The sequence below is a fragment of the Natrix helvetica genome, assembly GCF_964273705.1.
Source record: "Natrix helvetica genome assembly, chromosome: Z".
Lineage (NCBI taxonomy): Eukaryota > Metazoa > Chordata > Lepidosauria > Squamata > Natricidae > Natrix > Natrix helvetica.
The window spans coordinates 116,335,584-116,361,499 of NC_138554.1; the positions used below are offsets into that span (position 1 = coordinate 116,335,584).

A 25,916-nucleotide genomic window follows, 5' to 3' on the forward strand; every position below is an offset into this window, starting at 1 on the left:
GGCATTGTAAGGAATATATGACGTATAATATTCAAAAGCCTTAATTAATTGTAGTTTCCATTTTAACATAATCCAAAATTCTCTTGTAGCTGAGCTTTCAAATCAAAACCTAAATAGTTCCTCTCAAGGACAATAGAAATACATAACAGAATGACCAAAGAAAAAATTGAGATAATATTTCCCACAATTAAAAAATGAATAGAAAAAAAGGAAGTTTCTGTCAAGAGGTTAAAAGAAATAAAACCAAAGCTTTTTTTAAAAAAAACTAATGGAATGCAAAATCCTTGTAATAAAAATCCAATGTAAATGCAAATCAAATCAGATTATTTTCACTACACAAATGAGTGTCCTCACTGTTAACTTCCATGAGTTGAAAGTGTAAGTGGTTCAGAACTCCAAAATAAAGCAATGAATTTGAAGATGAAAGTGAAAAAGAAAAGGTAAACATTCAGGTAAAACAAGGTAAAAAAGCAAACAGCTGAAAGGAAAACAGGGAGACCAACCCACTCTACTCCAGCTGAGAACGGCAAGATTCCTCTTCCCAAGTAGATACAAAGTCCTCTGACGGTTATCTTGAGTCATTCCTAGTTTGTCCCATCGAACCTGAGGGACTACGCCGATAAAGAATTAGTTTTGGCAGTAAAAGCAGCTGTTTGTCAGCAGGAGGAAAATATCAACTCACCACTCAGCATGCCATTTTCAGAGAAACTTCCTTGGAACAACGACAAAAAGATATAATGTCTGACATTTTTATTTTATTTATAAAGGAGTAAACAGCATTCTAAGTGTAATGGTTTCTGTGCTAATAATTATTCAATACATAATATGGATGGGATATATACTTTTGCAGTTGTTTAAAAGTAGCCAAAATTTACTGGAGTTGATTTCAGTAATTCAAATTTGAGAATTTGCATTGACCTTTTTGTCCCAAGTCAATCTGCTGTATTTGCAGTAACTTTAGCACAGGGCAGCTATTGAAACTTAAGGAAACTCTCTCCAAAATTATCACTGACCACATCTATTTTATTAGGTTTTCCAAATTCCTGCATTCTGCATATATTATTTGTGAAATATATAACACTTCTGCTAATATGATGAGAAAGATTATTAATATATTTAGTTTTATTAAGAAAGATCAATCTAGCCATTAGCCACAAATTATTATATTTTTGTCAATTATTCCTATATTCCCAGATGTTGGAAATTGCTAATATATAGTTTAAAATAATTTTACACCTTCTGCTACTGTCAGACAGCAGAGAATTTTAATATGCACTTTATTATTTATGAATATAATGGTTCAAATCTAATACAATATTTTGAAATATATAGATATATTTACTTTGCATGAAAGAAGTCTACATGACCTTTAAACTATGCATAGGTTTCCTAGTGTATGAAATTTATTATACAATGTGGAAAATAATAACTTGGTATTTTTAAGGCTGAAGCGAATTGATTCTAAAATGTATTCTGTTATTTGTTTTTTGCTTTGTAATTTGCAAGGTTATTAAAAATTCTCTGCTAATGTTTTTAGTTTAAGAAATCGGGGAATAGGTATAGGTGTTATTTCTAATTGCACATTTGGCAAGCTATTTTTGTTGCTCTTTTTAATGCCAATAAAGAAAAAGGAATACAGTTCAGTTTAAAAGTTTTGGCTTCCTTTTTGAGAACAGAATGCAGCTAATTAAATAATTTATCCTGTGCATACTCTCGGGATAATATTTACCATAGGCAACCAAGTTTGTGGTAAATTGCAAACCTGAAGTAACCTTTTGACAATTGATCTGTATCATTATTGACTTACTACTTACCTCGTGTTCATACAGTAAAAGAATCGTTCTTAATTTTTACTTATATTAATTTCTTTAATTTTAGGCGCAAATGTAATGTTGGACAGTTTGCTCCTCTCATTGGAACAAAAAAAGACGAACTGAAAGAAAGACTGATGAGACGAGATATTCCATTGAGATGGTATTCTCGGGAAAGCATGGCAATGGAAACCTTGAAAGAAGGTTCTGAACACATAGATGGATATACTAAGTCTACACAAAACCATTTTACCTCTGAACCTTCATGTTCTGTTTGCTCCTATCACACCTTCTGTTCTTCAGAAACATCAAGAAAACTAAATGGCAATACTGAAAAAACCAGAGTACCTAAAAATTTAAACTTGAAAGAATTAGTTTTATCAACAAATTCGGTACAGCTACATCTTCCAAAAGAAAGTACAGCATATATGAAAAACTTGCCAGAAATTTATGAACACTATGAGCCACTATCAAGACAGAATACATTGGGATTGTCAGCAAATCTAAACTCACTACATACTCAGATCCAAGCATCTGAGTACAGTGAAAGAAATAACACATTAAAGTCAAAACGAAAATTGAGTAATGCAGTTCTTCTGCCAGCAAAATGTTTGAAGAAAGTAACTACTCATTTACCAATTGACCAAGAATTTGTTGACTGTAATGTGGCAAGCCATTTTCCAAGAGAACTTTCAGTTGCTTTAGAGTCAGAAAAGCCATCCCATAGTTTTCTTGCAAACAAGGATCCAGTTTTGTTGACAGACATTAATATACAAAGCTCACCTAAAATAAAACCCAACAAAAATGTCATACATTCCATAGAATGGAATAAAAAAGGAAATCAGAAACAAAATATGGAATTATGCTTACAGCACGCAGAGAAGCCACCTGTTCTGGAAGAAACAAATGAACAAAGCTCATCAACCCAAGCTATGTTGCAGTTGTTTCAGACCAGTGATGCAAATTCAGATTTTAGAGGGTTTTCAAGTATGCAAGAGAACAAAGATTCAAGTTTAATGAAAAATAGTTGGGAAGACCAGCATACAGATGCCCTCTGGTCTTTGTTTTCTACGTCTGTCTCTTCATCACCATTTACTGAATTTTAATGTTGCTTTATTTAAAACAATGGGTATAGAATAAACGTGCAAACTGAAAAAAATGTGAATGTGTTTTTATAATAAATGATTATAATAATGATTGTTTAGACACTATGCATATTATTCCATCTGGGCCTGCTATTCATTAATTCACTAACTGCAGACAGAAAGCTCTCACGGAATCCTTATAATAAATAAATTCTCATAAGATTCTATTTACATATATAATTTACTGGAGGCATTTGTTGCCTTGACTTAGCACATATATTCTAGAGTAGAATATATGTTGTAGTAAAATACCAATTCTGTGATTTTCATATGCAATGGACAACATTTTCATTTAGGCATCCAAAGTAAGTCCCTTAAATGCCAAGTAATTTGAACAAGGCTCTTAAATGTATATTAAATTATATTTATATTGTTTGTCATTTGTGTAAGAGGTCATTATACAGATAGAATAAATTCTAGTTAATGGCATACTTTTGGATTTAACAGACATCCCTAAGTAACAAGCCCTCCCTTCCCCTAAATCGTCAGTTAAATTGAGATTTTACTGTAATGGAGAATTAGGATATAGCAATTTGGAGTCAGCTTCTAAAACTGGCTAAATGCCTAGCTAAAGAACAGGAAATGACATACACAGTTCCCTGTATTTAAATGCTTAGAAGAGTTTACTCTCCATCACAGTGGTTGAAATTTTGAGGCTGTTAAAATATCAATCTTGGAGCCAGAAGATTCAATTAAGCTGGATAAGAAAAAAAACACTTTGGTTTAAGCTATCTGAACCAGTTAGAATAACTGTTCACAATGGGTTTTTTTTCTTTTTGTGAACACAAATGTGCTCTTTTTTGAGAACAAAAGCAAATCTTAAGGCTAGGGAAACGGATATTGTGCCTTAATGCAGTAGTCCAACATAAAACATTCTGAGCACTATCTGTATTGCCTCTGCTGGAAGGTATTGAGAAAAGTGAAGCTTTCCCCACCCTTTGGTGCGTCGACTTTTATTCTTGAAAATGGCAATACTGTTCGAGAATTCTGAAAATTAAAATCCATACACCAGAAGGTTAAGAAAGATTATTTTTGATAATTGGTTTTAATAGTGATGACCTCTCCTAGTTTGCTTTAAAAATAAAAAATATTGAACCAGCATCTGCCTTTGTTATTTCCCATCATTTCTTGGGTCTTGACTTTGGAATAGTAAACAAATTATGGCTGCCTTATGTGGAACAAACCAGTTTGATCCAGTAGTTAAGGCACCAGGTCCTCAGCCTAAATCATGCTACAGGGTTTTTTGTGAGACATGTTAAGTATCCAATTTGCTACTTTGAGCTATTTATAAAAAATAAAAGTAGAATACAAATCTCTTTGGATACTGTACTTGAAGAAAGCTATTTCATTTTTCTTCCTCCCTGCCTTTTTTCTGAGTACACAGTTCTCACCATCTTTTTGTAAAATTTGTTTCTCATTTCCAATATTTATTAATCTCTTCTAATTTACCCGCATTCTTAAACTCTGTGGTGCCAGAACTGGACACGCAATCTGATTAAATCAAAACAATAGAATATCTTCTTTATTTGGAACAATAGAACAGAATTTTTTTATTGGCCAACTGTGATTAGACACAGAAGGAATTTGTCTCTGGTGCATAAGCTCTCAGAGTACATGCAAGCAACAAGTGATAAATCATGATCATAACCATAAAATACCATCATAAATCATAACCTATTCATATGATTTTTTCCTAAGCGAACTAACATGCTTTTTCTCTAAACTACTTCCAGCGCATTTAACTAATCTATTAGATGTATTGGACTAATTTTTGCATCAACTGCAATCTCCCCATCTTGACATTCAAGTTATGAAAAGAATGTACCTTAAAACAGCATCTAATTGCATGTTGAATCATTGATGACACACAGTTATGGTTTCAAGATAGATCCTAATCCTAAATCTAATCTACCTGCCAACTAGCAAAGAAATATTTAAGCATTGTCTAAATTGAGAAAGCTATATTTATATTTTTGTAAGTTTCTAGTTTTGGTTCCTTGCCTGTAAAGTGGAATAGTTTTGAATGTCCCAGATGTTATGATTACCTTCTGACCTGAAGGGGATAAAAAGGCTTCCTGGATTATAAATTAGTGTTCTTGGAGCAAATTAATTACTTCATCCCAATTTCTGTCACATAGAGTTCAATTTCAACATCTGGAATGTTAGAAAATTCTAACTCAACATGTTCTCAACACGTGTTCTCAACTTTTCTTCTGATTGTGTCTTTCTAAATATATTGTAAGTTCAATAGTGTTATGGGCTGTAAAAAACACAACTACCATTCTAGAAAATGGCATTTAAAACAAACATGTTAAGCATTTTTTCTTTATATGTTGTCTGGTTAGGAACTCTGGAAGATATACTGTCCAGAGAATCATATTAAACATGTAATAGTTTATGAATGACATAGAGATAAAATCTATAATGGCTGCCTAGTTTAAGACAGGTCATAATTTTTAACTAGTTCATTTTGAAAACAACAGTGACCTGGTGCTACATAAAGCTAAACTGTTGGCTACACTAACGCGTCAAATAAGACATGTAATTTGTCTAGTTTTAGCACAATATTTATTTTAGAAAATTCATATAATAGCCCAACTTAACATCACTCGGGTGAGCAATGAATATTCCCCATAACTCATTAAAATAATATAGACTAAAATAAAAATGAGTGAACATTTGAGGCACCACATAACAATTCTATAAAACACAACATGCTTTGGTCCATACAACATCTTCATGCAATCTAACCAATTGTGATTTTTTACAAAAGTACTTGAGCAACCTATAAACTTGCAAAATGAACTGTAGTAATGTCTGAACCCGACTAATGTGAAGAGGAGGTTTCCAGGAGTTTCTGTCAAAAGTAGCTTCCTAATCTATTTTCAGGAATGTTTAATTTCCTTTTACACATTTCATGTGAAGTACATTAAGTTTCCATTTGGACTGCCAAGAAAACTAATGAAGCTTTTCTCAAAATGTTTACCATTTCATTTGTACTGCTTGTAACTTATTTATTAAATGTATATGCTATCTAACTCACTGTTGAAGCGACTCTGGGCAGCTTACATTATGATGTAAGTATGAGCATAATACCCATTTCCAGTAATAATTGAACTTTTATTTGACATGGTGGGTTCACACCTTGCACCAAATTATGGTTTGTATCAACCACAAATTGGATGCTAAATCATGATTTGTGCAATACAGTGGCTGGAACCCACTTCCAGCAGCAAGCAAATGACATTGTGGCTTAACAGGATGTATTATGTCAAGATTTAGTAACCCTTTGGATTGTTACCACAATTTACAGTATTTGGCTTGCTGTTTCCACATTAGCTTGAAAAATAATTTCTTAACTTCAACGAAAATATTATGTGCATAGGATAGGAGAATAGTCGGTGTAGCTCGACGTCCCGTCCCCTTAACCCGAATTTAAGTAAATGCATTTTTCAGATTCTCCCTCTCTTGCCGTCACCCCCCCCCCCCCAATACAGATACATTCCCAGCCATTGGGTCTCTTTCTCCAGATCGGAGGCAGAGGGATGCAGAAAGGAAGACAGCTCGTCCGACCGTGGATCCCCTCGCCTGGAGCTGAGAAGGAAAGCGAGAAGGGAGGAGCTTGAAGGCTCTGAGATACAGCAAGATACCCAATGCAGTAAAAGCTCTCGACGCGAGCGGAAGCCGGCGGCACACAATGCAGCACTGAGGCGGTGGCGAGGAGGCGTCTCTCCCGCTCGCAGCAGCAGCAGCAGCAGCAGCAGCAGCCTGGCCGTAGGAGCTCCTTTCCTCTGCCTCTCGCCTTGTGATCCTCGCTTCTCGCGGGCAGCTCACCTTCCTCCTCTCGCCAGTTCACCCAAGAGCCAGCCATGCACATCGCGGCTCCTCTGCTCGCCTGGATGCTCTGGACCGTCGGAATGCCCTCGAAAGCTCGCTGCGGCCGCGCAGGTAAGAACCTCCTTACCTTCGCCCGGCAGCTGCCGCTGAGAAAACGGCTGCCGCTGTTTGCTGGACCTGCCGGGGTATGGAGAGCTCGCCTTGCCAGGAGCTCGTCTTCGCGGGTTTAGGTGACTCTCGGCGCTGCAGTGTGCAGCATCCCAGGCGCCGCCGGCCCGGGAGAGAGAGAGAGAGAAACCAGGGTTAGCTGCGTGCCGTGCGCGCGTGTGGGAAGGAAGCTCATGGCAAATATCACACACGTACACACGCACTGTGTGTATGTAAGATGCAGCTGGCCTTTGCTTTCTGTCTCCGGAGTGGAAAGCAGCTGCCCCATTTTTCCACCCGCACCCCGTAACCGAGGGTCGTCGTTATGAACCCTTCCAGCTGGAATTGGTTGACCGCTACCGTCTCCCCCCCCTCCCCACCCCCAGGAGACACCTTGTTGACTGAGATGGAGAGGAAGGCTGCGGATCGCTTCAGGGAAAGGCAGAAGAGCGTCCCTTTTCGGCTCCTCTATAGTGCCAGTGAAGGCAACGAAACTCCTCACGACCTGCTCGACACTCGCATCGGCCGCGGCTCTGTTGGGAAGCAGGTAAGCGACGCCAGCGGCGGAGTAGGCAGCCAGAGGCCCGCCTGCTCTTTGGGATTTTCTGTTGCCCGGAGACGGGCGCTTGGGAGGAGGCGGCGCCGGTGGACTCTTCCAAAACGCGACTCCGCGCCTGATGCGCCGTGCATAGAAATTGCAGCACGCGGGGAGGGAAATATAGCCATCTATCCACCAGAGAGCGATCCGAGATCAGCCTTCCTTCCCCCCCCCCCCCCCACCTCCCGAAGCCAGGTGTTGTCTGAATGAATTGAGACTGAACTAAGCTCCCCTTTCTCCCTGCTGCATCTTGAAGTTAGGAACACTACAGTCTTTTCATGTATCTAAAGAAATGCATTGAATGAGGATGGTTTTTTTTTTTTAAATCGAGATTGATTGAACTTTGGAATTTCATGGCAGGAATGCTACTGGGAAAAAATAAACCTTCAGATGAGAGAGGTGTTCAGCATGAATGTGTGTGTGTGTGTGTGTGTGTGTGTGAGAGAGAGAAAGAGCCTGTTTGTGTCACTTGTGAAAATGTAACTATCTGCACAGAAATATGCATTTTCAGCGAGATGGATTTGGATTTGGCAGCAATATACATTTGTCCTACCTAAAAGCAATCCTGGGGGACCTCTGGGTGCTCATTGAAAGCTTTCTCAAGTGCTTCTAATCAATGATTGGCTAAGCCTTCCCTAACTTCCAGACAGGATGTTCTCTAAGAGCATTAAACTTCCACAGAAATCTCTGCTTCTTTGAATTACAGAGGCATTCATGATCTCATTTTGAATATAAAATGCTTATGATTTCCTCTCATCTGGAATGTATTTGAGGGCTTAGTTTTTAAGGAAGTTTAAAAGAAGATTTTGATACTCAGAATCCTATTTGAAACCAACTTTTTTATTTATTCAATCTTCAATCCTTTATATGTTTAACTCAAGGAAGTATCCTTGAACTGAATGCAATTTTCTTTTAAATAGTCCCACATAATATTGTGTTGTTTTAAGATTGAAATTCTAAATTATGTTTGAAAAATAGTCAGCCCCACTGAATGACTATTTCATTCCAAGCTTACATAGGATTACATAGAAAGTTAAAACTGAATAATTTTAGGATTGTGTAGCTCTTAAAACCAAAGGGAAAGAGCGCCTCAATGTGTGTGTGTATGCACACCCTGTGCACAAGTTTTACACTGTGATCCCAGGAAAAGATCCTGCTGTAAAAAGGCTGCTATGTGAGAAACACTGTGAATGTTGCATAGGTCTAGAATTTATGCTGTCAAAGTTAGTCTAAAAATTTAATTCAAGTTTTTCTGTTATAATTATTCATATTTAGTTTGCAAGAGACAAATGTACATGACATAAATCTATTTACTGGACTTATAAGCCCATCAGTGATGGTCCTAACCAGAGTAGTCATAAGCTCTTGTAAAATTAAATTAAATAAATCAGGAGAACAAAGAGCAATATGAAACTTTGAAACATCTCCTTTAATTCTAAACTAATCAAAAAGACTTCGAAGTAAAAATAGTAGGACTTGTAAGCCCTGTGTCATTTGCAGATTTGTAATGTTTTTATCCAACTCAAGGTAAGTGGTGGGCCCATAATTGAAACTTGAAGCAGTCCATTCCAGGTTGATGTGGAGGTATTGATGACTATGCTCTGAGTAAGATTTTTGAACCAGAAATAGATCTATCAAATAACATTGCTACTCTTGCTAGTCAGATTATTTTGACAAATGTTTTGCCTTATGGTACTTAAAATATATAATTTCCATATAATTTCAGCAATTATGTTCCTAATTCAGTAATTTAAGTCAATATTCACAACAAAAAGATGATCACCATCTTTAAAGCGCTCCATGGCATAGGGCCTAGTTACCTGCGGGATCGCATCCTCCCACATACATCCCTGCGGCCAATCCGCTCTCACAGGGAGGGCCTTCTCCTGGTGCCGTCCACGAGGCAATGCCAACAGGCGACACCGAGGAGTAGGGCCTTCTCTGTGATGGGCCCAACCCTCTGGAATGACCTCCCCCCCCCGATATTAGAACCACTACTGACCTCCGCTCCTTCCGACAGAAACTGAAGACACACCTGTTCCGACTGGCTGGTTTGGCATAATTTTAACGTCTACCTCCTGGCATACACATTCTTACTGGTTGTTAGAGGGATATTGTTTTAAATTTAACTTGATATTTTAAACTTTTGTATTGATTTATTTATTAGCTGTACAGTTTGGCATATTTTACCCTCCTCTTATACATGTATTTATATAGTTATTTCTACGTTTTAATCTGTTGTATTTTAATACGGACTGTACACCGCCCCGAGTCCCTTTCGGGAGAGGGGGCGGTATATAAACGCTAATAATAAATAAATAAATAAATAAATAAAAGCTAGGCACATAATGGTGATGGTATTATGTGAGAAACATTCTAAGAAATGGGGTAAAGAGATGCTGCCTGGGGAACAGCACGTAAGAGGGGACATAGCCTAAAGGGGTTGCATAATAAGTGGAGAAAGAAGCTGAGGAGGGATCCTCCTTAATGTCTCACACTGTAAAAGAGATAGCAAGAGACTTGCAGATTCTGTCAATGCAGTCTTACAATTAAATAGAGCAGCTCATCTAGTTCTATTTCCTCTTGGTTTATCTGGAAAGGTGGCATCAGTCTTGCAAGTCTCATAATCTCTTCTGAAAGGAGCTTCAGGAATGGCCTCTGATCCTCAAGGAATTCCTCTACCTGCTGAAGATCTGATAGTTATGTTGTTGCAATGCCAGCAGCAAGTGAAGGCACAGATGACCAATTTGCAGACTGCCATGATACAACTGCAACAGCTGGACAGAATTTGTCTCAACCTGCGGCAGTACAACAGATGGTAGTTTAGGTAATATTCTTGCGTTCCCATGGGAGCTTGAACCTGGAGAAGTTCAGAGGTAGCCAGGATCAGTTCTGGACATTCACTGCTCAATATGAAATGTTTACGATAGGCAGGCCAGCGAGGTTTCCCACATTGCACCAAGGTGACTTTTGTGCTGGGTTTGCTGAAGGAGGTAGCAGCTATGGGCTATGTGCCCACTTACCTGACTATTCCTCAGGCAGAATCTCTTTGTTTTTCAAGATCTTTCTCACATACCATCACCCAACCTTCAAAAGAAGCTAAACAGGTCAGGTCTAGTGAGTACTTGCATTAGAAAATGAGACCACATGCTAGTGGGAAAATAAAAAGAAATGGAAAAAAACAGTGGTAACTCTCTCTCTCCCGTTCATCTCTACAATCAGTTTGCCTGCCTGCCTGCCTGCCTGCCTGCCTGCCTGCCTGCCTGCCTGCCTGCCTGCCTGCCTGCCTGCCTGCCTGCCTGCATCTATCTATCTATCTATCTATCTATCTATCTATCTATCTATCTATCTATCTATCTATCTATCTATCTATCACATTTCTGTTGCTGCCCACCTTACATGAAAGTAAAACTTATTGTTCCCAAGAAAATTACATGGACATCTCTATGTATTCATTTAGAGCCAAACCTGCTTTCATGCTCAAAGTCAAAGATGACACAATGACATCCAATCAAGTTCAATCCTTTATTTGTTTATACCTAAGAAATAGAATCTTGCCAGAGTGAAGTTATAACTCTCTACTCTAATAGAGGTTAATCTCTCCAACATTAGAGATTCTGAGGTGTTACTACCCTGAACTTCTTTCTCTCTCCCCAATCAAGCTTGGGACTGTACAGTTTCTTAATTTGAGATTCTTTCTGGAATGCACTGCCTCCTCCCTGGGAAATTGCACTGCTCTTGTGGGAATTACCCTTCCCCCTTCTCCAGGTGCACATTCCATTACATCAGCTTTCCGTAACCAGATGCGTTCTATGTATATTGAGACAGTAACTCCCAGAATTCTCACGGATTATTTGTGTGAGAGAACTTGTATTACAATTTACTATTGTAGTATAATTTATAATGTACAATGTAATTCGTATTAGTGCAAATTAATTTGTACTCCCAAAACCATAAAGAGTATCAAATTGGGAAAGCGTATCACATCATATTGGGGAAAGTCTTTTTAAATAGGTCCCAATTGAGATTAACCACAATTTATTACTCCAAATCATATGGCAAATATTGATTAAAGCAAAGTTCCCATCTCATTCTTGGCTATGTTCAGTAAAAAGACTTGCTAATGTAATGCTGAACTAAGGTTTGGCAACTTTTTCCAACTCAGGTTTGCTGACACTGAGGCTAACAAAATTTCACAGAATTTCAATAATTAATAAAAGGAAGTATCTGAGAGCTCTAGGCATTCTGGTGCTGTCCAGAATGTTACGTTATAGAAGCTCATGATCCTTGCAATTCTGGTCGTGTCAGTAAACAGTTGTGATTCTTGCAGATTGTTGGTTGGAAATAATGAAATAGGAGTCACCAGATATAATGCCATGATTTAATTCCTTCTTTGACTTTAATGCAGCTTTAATTCCCTCCAGCAAGCACAAAATTCACTCTTTTTGAGATACTAGATTTCATTCCCTACTTTTTAAACAAAATAGAGGAAAAATATAGCTCCTGAGCACAAAAGAACTACTTACCCTTAGTATGATTGAATTTGATACTTCACTAATGTAAAGCTCAAGTAAACAGATACCCTAAAATTGGTGTTGATATTTGCTCTTGCATTTACAATGAATGTGCCTGGAGAGATATTTATGCAGTTCAGATATTTATTTAACCATTATATTGCTGACTACTAAAAATCTTTATAATACTTCTAATGAAATAATTATGCAGAAATATTAAAACAGGTTGCTTTAAAAGCTGACTTTAAAATGTAGTTTTAGTGCATTTAAAAAAATCAGCAGACTTACTAGGACTTTAGTTTTGCAGAAAGCTTATTCCAAAGGTATTGGAATAAGTTAAGGAAAAATTGGCTTCAAGTAGCCTAATGCAAATCTGTACTGCACCATTTTACTGGATCTGATGCTTGTGATGACTTCTTAATCCACGATTTTAGTGGGAATCTCACAGTGACAAAGATAATGCACTTTCATTCTCTTGTGGCATGTGACTACTTACCCATCTTTTTAATGTAGAAAAATATTTATGATTTACTGGGATTAATTTTATCTGTTTCTCCCCTGTCCTATATTGGGAAGTAGGCATACTTTAGTTTCTTAGCACTGCTGGTCATTTGAGGACTGAAGGGATATGAGTATCATGGGAGGACTGATGAATATTAACCTGTGCATTATATCTTGCTTGGGCCTCAAACAGCAAAGGCCAGAGTGTGTGTCATGTTGCAATTCACATTTCATCATTTCCCCATCATCACTTGGTACTGGCTGCATATATACACGGTGAAGAGGTGTCCACAAAATGGGGTCAAAAAATTTCACACAATGCTCATTAAGATGCTACTGAAAAATCAGACACAATTCTGATCAAACCATTGTGGCCATCATCTTGACTTTTTTGACCATACCATGTGAATTTCCCTAACAAGAAAATGAAAAAGTTACCCTGGAGGAGCTGAAAATCAGCTTTTAAAAATGGCTAAAAAGGTGTGTTTCACTTGCACTGATTTTAGCCCTTGTTTTATTTTTAGTGCAATTTAACATTCCAAGCAACTGTCTGAAAATTGTTGGTTTGCTGCTTAATTTTACTGTTGTGATCCTGCAGTCCTATGGATGCCATTAAAATCAGGTTGGGAGATTGTAGAAATCTGTCTTAGATTATTTAGGAAAGCCTGCAGTTTCTCAGACAAGTTTTTCAAGCAACAAGAGTAACAAAGGGAGGAGAAAGCAATGGAAAAACCAGACATTTTAAATCAATTTATTCTCATTTAAATGCATATTCAACCCTGGAATAACAGCTTTTCTGTTTTCTGCACATTTTATTCAATTTTACTGTCTTATTTTCCTGTATTTTAAAAAAAACTTTTAGGGAAATATTTACTGTTTTAAATAATTTGATAATTCATCCAAAGAACATTAGTTACAGTTTTGGAAATAATAGATATATAATGCTACACATTCAAAAACTATCTTACAATTCAATCAATACAGTCATGATCCATTTTCTACAACTACAAGCATGTTTCCATTTGCTTGCATAAATTAATTTTGAAAACACAATTGCAGTTGATGTTTTCCATGGGTTGAGGTTGACTAAAGAAGGATCAAGCTGAAAAGCTGAAACAGGCTGATGCTTCGGTCTGAATGATCAGGAAGTGCTCTATATTTAGTTGAATATTTAAGCTTAGCATTTCCATTAGGAAACAGCAATTTTTTGTCAAAAAATGGAAAGAGATTGGAGTGGAGCAGCATATTTGCTGCAGAGGTAGCAGATGGAAGAGTTCATTTTTCAATTCCCTGGTGCCATTTCAACTTTATGTGATAGCTTCAAAATGCAGGTGCAAATATTCACTTTACCTGTCAGGTAAATGTCATGTATTAGTCAGTGCTTTGGGTGTGCATCTGTCTTCTTGACTATATGCAAACATTAAATGCTTAAAATTGATAGTCATATTGTACCATATGCAATAGGTTTCTGCCCAGTTGAAGGCATTTTGACTGATTGCTTCTATATTTGTAGTTAAGTAAATGTTGACCAGTGTTCTGAAGCAAGTTGAATGTATGTGTTCTAATTAATATTGTATCAGAAGAAGTGAGACGGTGTTTTTTTAGCTGCACATGTTTATAATATTAAGCATAATAATTCTTTAAAAATATTATAGTATTGATCACTATCATTTCACAAAGCAATGTGATGTAGTGGTGAAGGGGTTGGATTAGGAGCAGAGATATTCAGTTTCTCACCCATCCTTAGCCAAGGAAGTTCTTGGAATACTTTGGGAACCAGCCATTCTGTCTCAGTCCAACGCATTTTATAGGATTATAATAATAATAATAATAAATTTGGATTTATTAGCCGCTCCCTTTCCGGGCAGGACTCGGGGCGGCGTACACTAAGACATATATAAACATACATATATACAAAAACATACATGCACGGAGGAGGTAATAGATTAAAACATTTAGACAAATTAAAACCATTAACATACCCCGTTTAATAAAAACCCAATATACAATAAAAATGTAAAATTTAAAAAAGACAGTCAGGAGGAATATGACAAAATTACGGTCGAGCCAGGCCGGATAATTGAAAGAGGTGGGTCTTCAACTGTACACGGAAGGAGCGGAGATCGGAAATAATCCTGATGTCACGGGGGAGGTCATTCCACAGGGCTGGGCCCATCACAGAGAAGGCCCTGCTCCTGGGTGTCGCCCCCCCACACTTATTGTTTCAAGGAAACATGGAAGGATGCAGCACCACAAATGGAACCTTGATTTCTGGAACAAAAACTAGAATATGAATTAAGTGACTGATTCCTTTGTTTTATATGGCCACCTATATTGAAACAATAACTTCGGGCAGCCAGTTTAATACATCCATATAAATGACAAGTAACAAAAAGCAAAAAACTACCAAGAGTAAAGGAACTGAGGATAAACCAAGCAACAGTGAATTAACAACAGTTTATGGGCCCAACTAATCTTCCGACCATTATGTCTGGGAGAACCACCATGTTTAAAAGCTTTCCAGTAGAGGAAAGGCCAGTAGTGTTGGGTGAAATCTAATTTCAGATGGTATGGTCTTCAAAAGAGTAAGTGCCACATCAGAAAATAAAATAAATTCTAATTGCTTCTTATGTGGAAATGTAAAAGCAAATGAGTTCCTTATATCGTAAAAGGAAATTTAATCTGAAAAAAGTACAGCAAATTGTGGGCAAGATAATTTAAATAATAAAAAAAATATTAAATAAAAAACAAATTGGGAGCTGTAACATTCTGAAAACTGATGTGTTCTGTTTACCTTTCAACAATCACTTTGTAGCTCTTCATTAAAGATTATTTAATGTTTGTTGCTTGGATTAAAAGTGCTGCAAAGAAATGAGATCAGATACATAGTTGGAATTTTGGTAAATAATTAAGAGAGATATATCTGGAAAATTTAAAACTCCATTTGTGATACCATTTGCTACTCTAAAGGAACAAGCTATCTATGTTTTATATGTAGTATATGTTAGAAAAAGTTCTTACCTTTAACTGTAGACCTTATCTGTTAATAACAGCAAAGGCTCCATCTCTATACAGGTAGTCTTCAATTTACAACAGTTCATATAGTGACTGAAATTATAAAGGCAGTGAAAAAGGGAATGACGACCATTTCAGCATCCCCATGGTCATGTAATCAAAATTCAGGCACTTGGCAACTGACTCATATTTATGATGGTTGCAATATACCAGGTTCATGTGATAATCTTTTTGCCACTTTCTGACAAGCAAAGTCAATGGAGAATCCAGATTCACTTCATTAGTGTTACTAATTTATCAAGTGAAGGAATTCATTTTTTAAAACAACTCTGGCAAGAAAGGGCACATAATGAAGCAAAATTCATTTAACAATTGTCCCACTTAGCAACAGTGGTTGTAAGTTAAGAACTAACTTGTGAATCTTGACTTTGTATGAAAAAAAATGTTCTCTTATGAAAGCAACTTCTTCTAAGTTATTCAAAATTTCTGACGTACTGCTGCTTTCTAGTAATGAATTCTAGCAAGGAGTAATTTCAAAGTGGTATATGCATCACCAAAGTTTAATTTATGACTGTATGTGCTGTATTCCAGTGTTTACAGTGAATAAGATGATAATTTAATACCCTACCTTGTTTTCTCAGTAGAAAATAGCTTTAAAGTCAGCAAGCTGTAATGTTGCTGGAGACATCTTATTTATGAAGGCATATTAATTATAGTTTTATTCAATAGATTTTGTTTAGTGACAACTCTCTGTTTTCACATTATCTCTAAAGTTGGTGACTATTTCTGCTTTTTGTCATGTTTTTATCAATTCCCTAAAGTCCGACTATGAATATGGAAGATCCTGCTGGAAAGAAAAAATAGTGAAATGGGAGTTTGATTTCTCTAGATCTTTTTGATCCATGTCCAAGCTTCAAAAATAATTATTCTGGGAGAAATGCAAACAATTTCCACTGTATCTCTCAAGAAACCTAGGGTCAAAACAAAAGATCAGTCTACAGAATATGGATAATAGTCAAGAAATATAAATATATCCGTTTAACTCACAGTCCTTTCTCCAAAGCTTAGCTTAATCCTTAAACATGAGGCTACTACAACCAGCTCATGCAATGAAAGGTTCAGTCTGGAAAAATGATAATTTTATGGACCATTGGTTATATGTAATAGTCATGGCATCTTGGTTTTTGTGATAAATGAAAGGATCGTTTAAAAATATAAAGTAGACTTGATCTAACTCAATGGATTCATTCATGTTGGGTTTTAGAGAAGATATGAAAATATCACTCTTTAAATTAATTAAAATCTTATGTTAGTTTTTACACTGATTAAAATCTCAATACTGTATTAATAATGTCAAGATTGAGAACAGTATGATCAAAATTTGAACTTTCAGGCCATCATGTTGGCTTAACTGATGGCATCCTATGGAGACCTGTGTAATAATGTAATAAATGTATAATTTATTTTAATTTTCGTGAGTCTATTTTGGAGTGGAAACTTAAGGAACTGGGGAGGGAGAATCTCTACAATGGTGTTTGCACTTGCAGCCTGTATGTCAATGGCAACTGGATATCAAAGCAGCAGTGTCAAAATGAACAAAAAAGCATGATTAAATCTGTTATGCAATAAAGGCAATTATTTATTAAATGAGTGGTGATTTTATATTGAAGACATGTTGAGAAAGGTTCAGGAATTATAGGGTCAAGAAGAATATTGCACTGGATTAAAAATGTAATGTGGTTTTTGTCATTGATCTGTATGTTCTTCAGAGAATGAAAGTTGTCCTGATCAATGTATTTAAAAACATCTGTTATGTTACATAGACTTTAGAGAGCCAGAAATGGTGTTTTTGTTTAAAATAAAATCCAGCTTATTCTCAAGCTTAATACAATTCTTATCTAATGAAGCCCTGTATCATAATGTTCATTCAGTGCAGGAAACTAGTTTCTTACATGTGGCATCAATACATTTGCAGACTAATTTTTATTAGCATAATAATTCCTTTCTATGTATATTATTTAAAAATAGTGTATATATTCACATACAAGTATTGACACACCTATGTATCAAACTACCTAAGGAATAACAATGTCCAGCTGTTTATTAGCTTGGCATTCCATAAAATAACCCCATAGAATTGCATAATTCATAACCTGTCACATTTACTATATAATTCCAAATTCAGTAAAAAGGAAAAAAAATTTCCAGGAAAAGCCCGTCGTAGCCTTCTTTGACTGCCTCCACTAATATTGAATTTCTTTCCAACGCTGGATATGCGTATAACAAATAAAATGGAAAGGAAACAGTAATACGCATTGCAAATTCAGCAGAGCATAGTGCAGGGCTAATTTATAATGTATAATGTGTCACTGACCCTAAATTACTTCTCCACAATTTTGATATATAGAAAATAGGAGAGACAACCATCAATGACTTAGCAGTTGGTTGTGCAGCATGCAATATCTGCCTGCCTGCCTGCCTGCCTGCCTGCCTGCCTGCCTGCCTGCCTGCCTGCCTGCCTGCCTACCTACCTACCTACCTACCTATCTATCTATCTACCCACCTATCTCACTAGAGGTAACTATATAAAAATTCCAGTAATATTATAAAAAAAACCCAGATACAATGTAGAACATTCATATGTTACTCTTCTTTGCATCAGGACCAATATTATACTGAGTTATGGAGAACATGTTGGATGACGACAATCAGGTCAGATAATGGGTGCCTCTATAGTCATTGTAAAACTAATGAAAATGTGAATACAAAAGTCTCATCAAGTTTTGACTTTATCATATCTTAATTAAACTTCCCCATTCACTTTAAAATAACTGTCATTGCCATTGTCAGCCATTCAGTTGTGTCCGACCCTCAGCCACTCTACAGAACAGCACTCTCTATGCCCTTCTGTCTTGCATCACCTCCTTCAGCTCCTCCATGGTCATCCTGGTATTGTCCTTTATAGTGTCCAGCCAGTGGATAGTATGGCAGCCCCTTCTCTTTTTTATGCTGATCACTCCCAGCATGACTAACTTTTCGAGTGAGTCAGTTCTCACAACATGATCAAAGTATGACAGCCTCTGTTTGGAGATCTTGGCTTCAAGTTATATTTTTGGAGACATTCGGTCTAGGATTTCTTTGTTTATTATTTTTGCAGTCCATAGGATGTGTCATAGTCACCTCCAGAATGCACCACAGTTCAAAGGCATCCACCCCAGTCCTAGATGCCTTTTTCAGAGCACGTTTTGCAGCTATTAGTAGCAATTTTAAAAAATGCATTAATTAATTGGCATTTGGTTACAAGGCTGGTCCCTTTACTCTTACAGATGTTATTCCTGCCAGACATTTCAGTTCCTCCAAGTGCTATACACCTTCTGATCTCAGGGTTGCTACTTTGGTCAATTTTTTAAGCCCAGGAAAATTAATCCTTTTACCATTTTGATGGTCTCATTGTCAATTTGCACTCTGACCTGTATGTTCTCTGCAGTTGTCGTTATTTTTGTTTTCTTGATGTTAAGGTGCAGTTCAATTTTTTCACTTTCATCTTTGACTCTCAGGATTAATCATTCCAAATTCACCTTGCTTTCCACAAACAATGTTGCCTATCGGAGGTTGTTAATATTCCTAGACTGATTTTAATCCCAATGGTAGATTCATTCAAATGGGCATTCCTCATAACAGTTTCTATGCATATGTTGAACAGTATAGGTGGCAGGATGCAATCTTGCCAAATGCCTTTTTCAATTCTGAACCATTTTGTGTCTCCATATTCCGTTCTTACAGTGGCTGCCTGATGACCGAATGAGCTGGAAGTAGTGAGGTGATATTTCCAGGTCTTTTGGCGCAGTATCAGAGTTTGCCATGGTCAACACAGTCGAACACTTTTGTACAATCAATGAAGCTCATATAGAGGTCTTTTGGGTATTCCTTTGCTTTTTCTATCATCCAACGTAGATTGGCAATATAATTATGTGTTCCTCTCCCTTAAAAACCTCCCTGCTTTTACCTCATGCAGTTTTCTGTTGGCGGTTGGATTCAAACATTGCTGGATTATTTTCAAGAGAATTTTACTGATGAGTGGTATCAAGGCCACTGTTTGTAACAATCTTTCGTATCACTTTTTTTTTTGGTATTGAGATAAATGTTGATCTTTTTCTTTCTTTTGATCATTTCCATACCCTTTGGCAAAGCGCTGTCAGTGCTTTTGTTGGCAGTGGTATCAGCAACTCAGTAGGAATTCCATCAACTCTTGGGGCTTTATGGTTAAGCAACTGATTGTGTGCCTACACTACTTTCTCCTCCAGGATATCTGGTTCCATTTTTGGTACGTCAGCTTCTTCTCTTACAGCTTGGTCTTACTTTTTGTTTGTGTAAAGTTATTCTGCATATTCCCACCATCTTTGTCTGATTACTTGTTGATTCATTCATCAAATCCAGGGGTGGGATTCAGCCAGAAAGCATATCTCTCATAACTTGCAATGGGAAGAATGCTGCCAGCGAAGGCCGCTGTTGCTATCAGCCAGCAGAAGGGACTATGCTGCTGGGCAAGGAGGATAATGATGTCTAAACATGTGAAAACCACCCATTTTTCATCATGGTGGTTTGGAGGTGGGGAATTTTGCTGGAACAAAAGTGGGGTTGGACTGGCTGGGCTCTGTGGCTGCAGTTACTTCCTCCACATTATCAGATAGGCATTTTGCTTTCCTCCTGGACTGAGAACTACCATATTTTTCAGAGTATAAGACACACCTTTTTTCCTCAAAAAAGAGGCTGAAATCTGGGTGCGTCTTATACACCGAATACAGTATTTTTTGCCTCCCAAAGCCCCGCTCCCTTCACCAAAATGTGCATACCTTTATGGAGGCTTTCAGAGAACTGCTAGGGGCTGGGGAGGGAAGAAACGAGCAACCCCCCCCCCCCAGCAGCACTCTATAAGCCTCCATAAGGCTATGCATGCAATTTTTTTGACAAAAAACAGACCAGTTTTTGCTCTTTTTTGTCCCCACCACTCTCCAGGAGCACTCTGCAAGCCCCCCCCCCCAAGGCTGTTCATGCCTTTTATTTGAAAAAAAAAGCCCATTTTCGCGAAAAACGGGCCATTTTTCAGAGGTTTGCAGAGTGCAAAAACTTTTTTTTCCTTTTGGAAAGCTCTTTAACCGATGAGAATTACATTATATTACAGTGATTTCTTTCTCCAGCACATGGATAAATACATCTGGAAACATCTACCTACCTACCTACCTACTCTCTTTCTCCTACCTACCTACTGTATTTCTCTCTTTCTCTCTATCCCTCTACCTACCTACCTACCTACCTACTCTTTCTCTCTCCCTACCTACTTCATTTCTCTCTCTCTCTCTCTCTCTCTCTCTTTCCCTCTACCTACCTATCAACACACTCTCCCTACGTACTTACTGTATTTCTCTATCTATCTCTATTTCTCTCTATATATATATACATTTATCTACCTACCTACCTACCTACCTACCTACCTACCTACCTACCTACCTACCTACCTATCTACCTACTGTATTTCTCTTTCTTTCTCTCCCTCTCCATCCCTCTATCTACCTACCTACTTTTTAAAAAATTGCCTCTTCAAAACCTTGGTGCGTCTTATACTCCGGTGCGTCTTATACTCCGAAAAATGCGGTATATCCTCTTTGTGCCAAATAAAACTAATGATGATACCAAGACTTCCTTCCATTCATCCTTTGTATATTTGCTCTTGTATGAAAGAGGGGAGCTTCCACTGTGATATGCCCTTTGATCATTTTGGCTTTGTTATGATTAGGTACAGAAGCATATGGCCCTGGCTACCATTTTTATTATCTATTCTGCTTGGCTAGTAATCCTTCCATTGACTGAAGAAAAATTTTAGGCTAAAAAGAAGTCTGCTTTGTTCTTTCTAGAAGAAGGCTTAAATAATTTAAATTTAAATTTAAACTCATATTACAAACGTATGTCAACATAATCTAATTTTAAGTCTTATTCCTTCTTTTTTATTTGTTTACTATTCATGGTTGTCTTTTGAGCTGCCTTAGATATTTGCAAAACTCTTAACGGAATCATTGATTTAATGATTGTGGCAAACATTCATGGGTGTTCTTCGAGAAGAGGGCATCTCATCCATTCCATTATTCGTATTTGAAATGTCCAGATGTATAGATGTTTTCATTTAGGTCAGTAGACCTAATTACTTAAAACATACCATGGAATATTTACTTTATTATTTTAGGTTTTCCGCATACTTGTCCTTGCCGGTCCATTGATTTCACATGGAGAAAAACATAACATTAAAATGGATGCAGTGAGAAAAAGCTGGTTTTATAGAACTCTGAAATATATGTCTGCCCCTGGGGAGCTCAGTGTCTTAAAAAGACATTGTTGTGCAAAAGTACTTTAATGTGACCTTGAATCTTTGCCTCTTCATTATAAAATTATATTTTTGGAAACTTAAAAAAAAAAGATTATTCATCTAAATTAGTTGACCTGAATTCTTCTGTTTAAAACAAAAACAAATAAAACTTCAAGAAAAAGTGCTAAAGTATTTAGATTGATGGTATATAATGAAAATACATTTCAATATTAAAGAAAGAAGGTTCTGTTTATTTGTTATTAATAGAGCTGCTGTTCGCCATACAGTTGGACACACACATGGAATTGAAGCGTTCCATATGGCAGCCATCATTGTGTGTGGAGTCTTTGATGTGTAGTGATTAACTATGTTTGGCTTGCTTTGCTTTTAATGTTGCTATATTTGCTGTGGGGATAATTTGTCTATGGTAACAGTCCCAAAACTGCTTAGATCAAGTGGTGAGTGGTTGCACACATAACAATCAGCCACGTGATGACAGCCACTACATGGAGTATTGGGAAATGACATTTGCATGGTGACTGTGACTTGCACACAAATCCCTTAACAATGGCTGAACCTATAATTAAAAACTGTATTACAGAGCGGTACTAGGTTTAAGCCATAATTTGCCAGATAATTAATTATTTCCAGAACTCAAGAATTATTTGGGAATGCCTGTTATGAAAAAAGAATTATACATGATTTGGGTTCTAGAAATTAACTGACTGACCATGCAGGGGAAGAAGTTTCGAAGGAAGGCAGGATATATTTGTCATAGAGTTTATTTTCTTATTTTTTCCATTCTTTTTCTCTCACCTGTGTTGTGAAACCATAGATGACTTGATGTGTCTATGTGGGTTGAATGGATATCAAATGTCGTTGTTACTGAAATAAAATAACTGGTTTCAGGAAATTGCTTCTGGCTTGTCTAAAACTAGATTTCACACATACTTAGCTTTTGCCAATGTTGTGTATTTTGGTTGTGATGAACTTCCTTACTATATGTGTTGAGAAACAAACCTTGAACTTTTCCCTAAAAGCCAGATGGATAGAATAGCTTGTATTTTAATTATTTTATTCTTTTAGTTATTGCTGTTTTGATAGATCTGGACATGGATGGAAATAGATCGGTGTCTGGTTGTGTAATATTTAATGTTCAGTTGTGCAGGGTGAAGATTTGGACAAACTCTATCACACAGTATCTCAATCTGTTTCCATCTTTATTTATGAAGTCTGCCAGGGGTGGGTTGGAAATTTAGATCTCAGAATTGATTCATTCTTCAGTAGGCATTATTATCTTCATAAGGAGAATTTTAATTATTTAAAATAATAGGAATACTGTGCTTTACTTGGTAATTTTGGGCAAAGTGTTGGAGAATGCAGGGGTTTATCAACTAATTCACTGTGGAATTATTCTAATTATTTAGATACATTCTAATTTAGTTTCTGACCTACTTTGGAACAGAGGCAGCTTCAATTGTTCTGGTAGATGACATGAAATTGAGAAAATGAATCCTCTTCTAGATCTTACCTATTAACAATATATTTGCATGGAAGATCCAGTATTATGGTGATGCCAGCCCATTCTGAAAGAGGAGAACTGTGTTCAACAATACAGTCTAAGCTTTGTCACTGTTCATGTTTTATATTGTGTTATGTTATATAAAAAATGTTGGAGAAAAGCAACTGGTTAATGATAAAGATACATTTATTTGTTTATCAAATTTATATAGATACCCATCTCACCAAAAGTGATCATGGGCAGTGCACAACAATATGATAAAATCAATCCACTTGCCATAAAATTTACCTACGAGCCAACTTATGTCATAAGATTATTATGAAGTGGAAAAATTTACCAGAGATTCCCATATATAATGCCTTGATTCGCCTCTTGTCTTAGCAACTGAATGGTTTTTTAAACCATGTTCCAGAGACTGATTTGAAATTAAATGAGTTACGATAGTTAGCTAGTTTATTAATGTAACTGCTTGTCCTACAGTAGAGACTCTAGATCAGTGTTTCTCAAACTTGGCGACTTTAAGTCCTGTGGACTTCAACTCCCAGAATCCCCCAGCCAGCATAGCTGGCTGGGGAATTCTGGGAGTTGAAGTCCACAGGACTTAAAGTCGCCAAGTTTGAGAAACACTACTCTAGATGGTTTAAAACATTTTTTTTAAAAATACAAGCACATTATATATGAAACATAAACAACAGCCAAGAAGACAGAGCAATTCAAACAAATAACAGTTATATCATAGATTTTAATTAACATTCTTTTAAATATAATTATATTAAAAACTAATACAAACTAATATAAAACAAGGAAAAATGGAACCTAGAAGAGAACTAAAAATCCAGAAAATGACAAAAAGGGAAAAGAAAGAAAAAAGATATGAAAAAGTGTCTTCCCATCTTCTTTATAGCAGTTACAAGTAATGTACAATTAAAATTTTATCTCTGATTATTAATAAAGTATTTAAAACATTTTAATATTTTCATATATTAAAATATTTTTAAACATAAACATATTATGGGTAAGAAAGCAACTAATTTTTCTGGAAATTATTTTATAGTGAGGAAAATAGCTAAGAATGCTTTTTATCTGTGTAGGATCCTGGTTAGCATACTCAACCCAAGTAAGATGGACCTTACCGCAGTTATTAGACCTCCAAATATGTTGGATGTCAATATCTATCATCCACAGTCAGCCTGACCATCTGCAAAGCATGAAGGAATTACAGTCTGAGACATCTGAACATCTTGGTTGCCTAGACCATGGTTTAGTCTGGCCCTGGAAACTCTCAGGATAACTTTGGTCCAACTGCATTATCTCAGCCCACTCTATTTCAATTTGTGATAAAATAAGGATTTCCTGAAAAAAAATGAGGATTTCTATGTAAGATGCCTTGACTTCCTGAAAAAAGATGTCTTTATGAAATACAAAATAATATGTGACTGTATTTTATGCAGGACTATTCAGAAAGATGAATTGGATGCTGCTGCAAATTGTTGCTGGGAGTCGGCATATTTGTGATAGGCATTGTATCAGCTGGTCTGTTTGTTGGAATTTTTCTGCAACGAATTTCAGTCCTGTTGTAGTTTTTTAAAGGTTTGGATCTATTTATTTGAATAGGTAAGAGAAAGGTTCACATCACACATATGTGCTAGTCATTCCTGACTTTAGGGGGTGATGCTCATCTCTGTTTCAAACCCAAAGAGCCAGCGTTGTTCGAAGATGTCTCCGTGGTCATGTGGCCAGCATGACTAAACGCCGAGGGCACATGGAACTCTGTAAAGTGGTTCCTATTTTTCTACTTATATGTTTACATGCTTTCGAACTGCTAGGTTGGCAGAAGCTAGGATAAATAACGGGAGCTTACTCTGTTACGCGGCACTAAGGATTCGAACCGCCAAACTGCCGACCTTTCCTGCCAACCTGAGCCACTGAGCTAAGAATACATATAAGAATGCGTATTTATGTATGTATGTATGTATGTATGTATGTATGTACGTACATATATGTATGGTTGTCTAAAGAATACATATAAGAATACATATATTACAAGTGGTCTTCACTTAATGAACATTCATTCACTTTCAACTGGTCCTTGAAGTTCCAGCCACTGCAGTATTCCTGTAGTCATATTATCATGACCGAAGTGCTTGGGGTCTGGCTTGCAATTACAATATCATGGATTCTTATGGTCACATGGTCACTATTTGTGATTTTCTTTGCTTGTTTCCTACAACTGTGTGCACTTTGAGTTTTTCCAAGTCTTCTACAACTCCCTGAAAAGACAAGAAAGCTGACATGAAGAAGAAAGCATTTTTGGCAGTGATATTTGTTGTTTGTCTTAAATTTTTCCAATGCAAAATGTAAAGGAAGGTCTGACAATTTGTATAAGACTTGTGCTAAAGAATTCTCTATTTAATTACCAGGATTCAGGGCATTAATTTAGTATTCACAATAGAGGTCATGTTCTGATC

The 25,916-nt window shown here is 36.7% G+C and overlaps 2 protein-coding genes across 9 annotated transcripts in view; both read left to right on the top strand.

The window, feature by feature from the left end:
• Positions 1-4,180, top strand: part of DBF4 (DBF4-CDC7 kinase regulatory subunit) — a 29,653-nt gene extending 25,473 nt beyond the window's left edge. Inside the window, exon 13 of one of the 2 annotated variants that reach the window (XM_081969865.1) lies at positions 1,879-4,174. In XM_081969865.1, coding sequence (XP_081825991.1) covers positions 1,879-2,917 — 1,039 coding nt within the window. In that variant the 3' untranslated portion in view covers positions 2,918-4,174. Of the gene's footprint in view, positions 1-1,878 lie in introns of both variants that reach the window. The other variant, XM_081969866.1, reaches the window with a different exon arrangement.
• A 2,502-nt stretch (positions 4,181-6,682) lies between these two features.
• The window catches only part of ADAM22 (ADAM metallopeptidase domain 22), a gene marked incomplete at its 3' end in the record, with an annotated part of 169,159 nt that continues 149,925 nt past the window's right edge, over positions 6,683-25,916 (top strand). For all 7 annotated transcript variants that reach the window (XM_081969875.1, XM_081969869.1, XM_081969870.1 and 4 more), the window contains exons 1-2: positions 6,683-6,904; positions 7,327-7,487. In XM_081969875.1, coding sequence (XP_081826001.1) covers positions 6,826-6,904; positions 7,327-7,487 — 240 coding nt within the window. In that variant the 5' untranslated portion in view covers positions 6,683-6,825. The remainder of the gene's footprint in view (positions 6,905-7,326; positions 7,488-25,916) is intronic.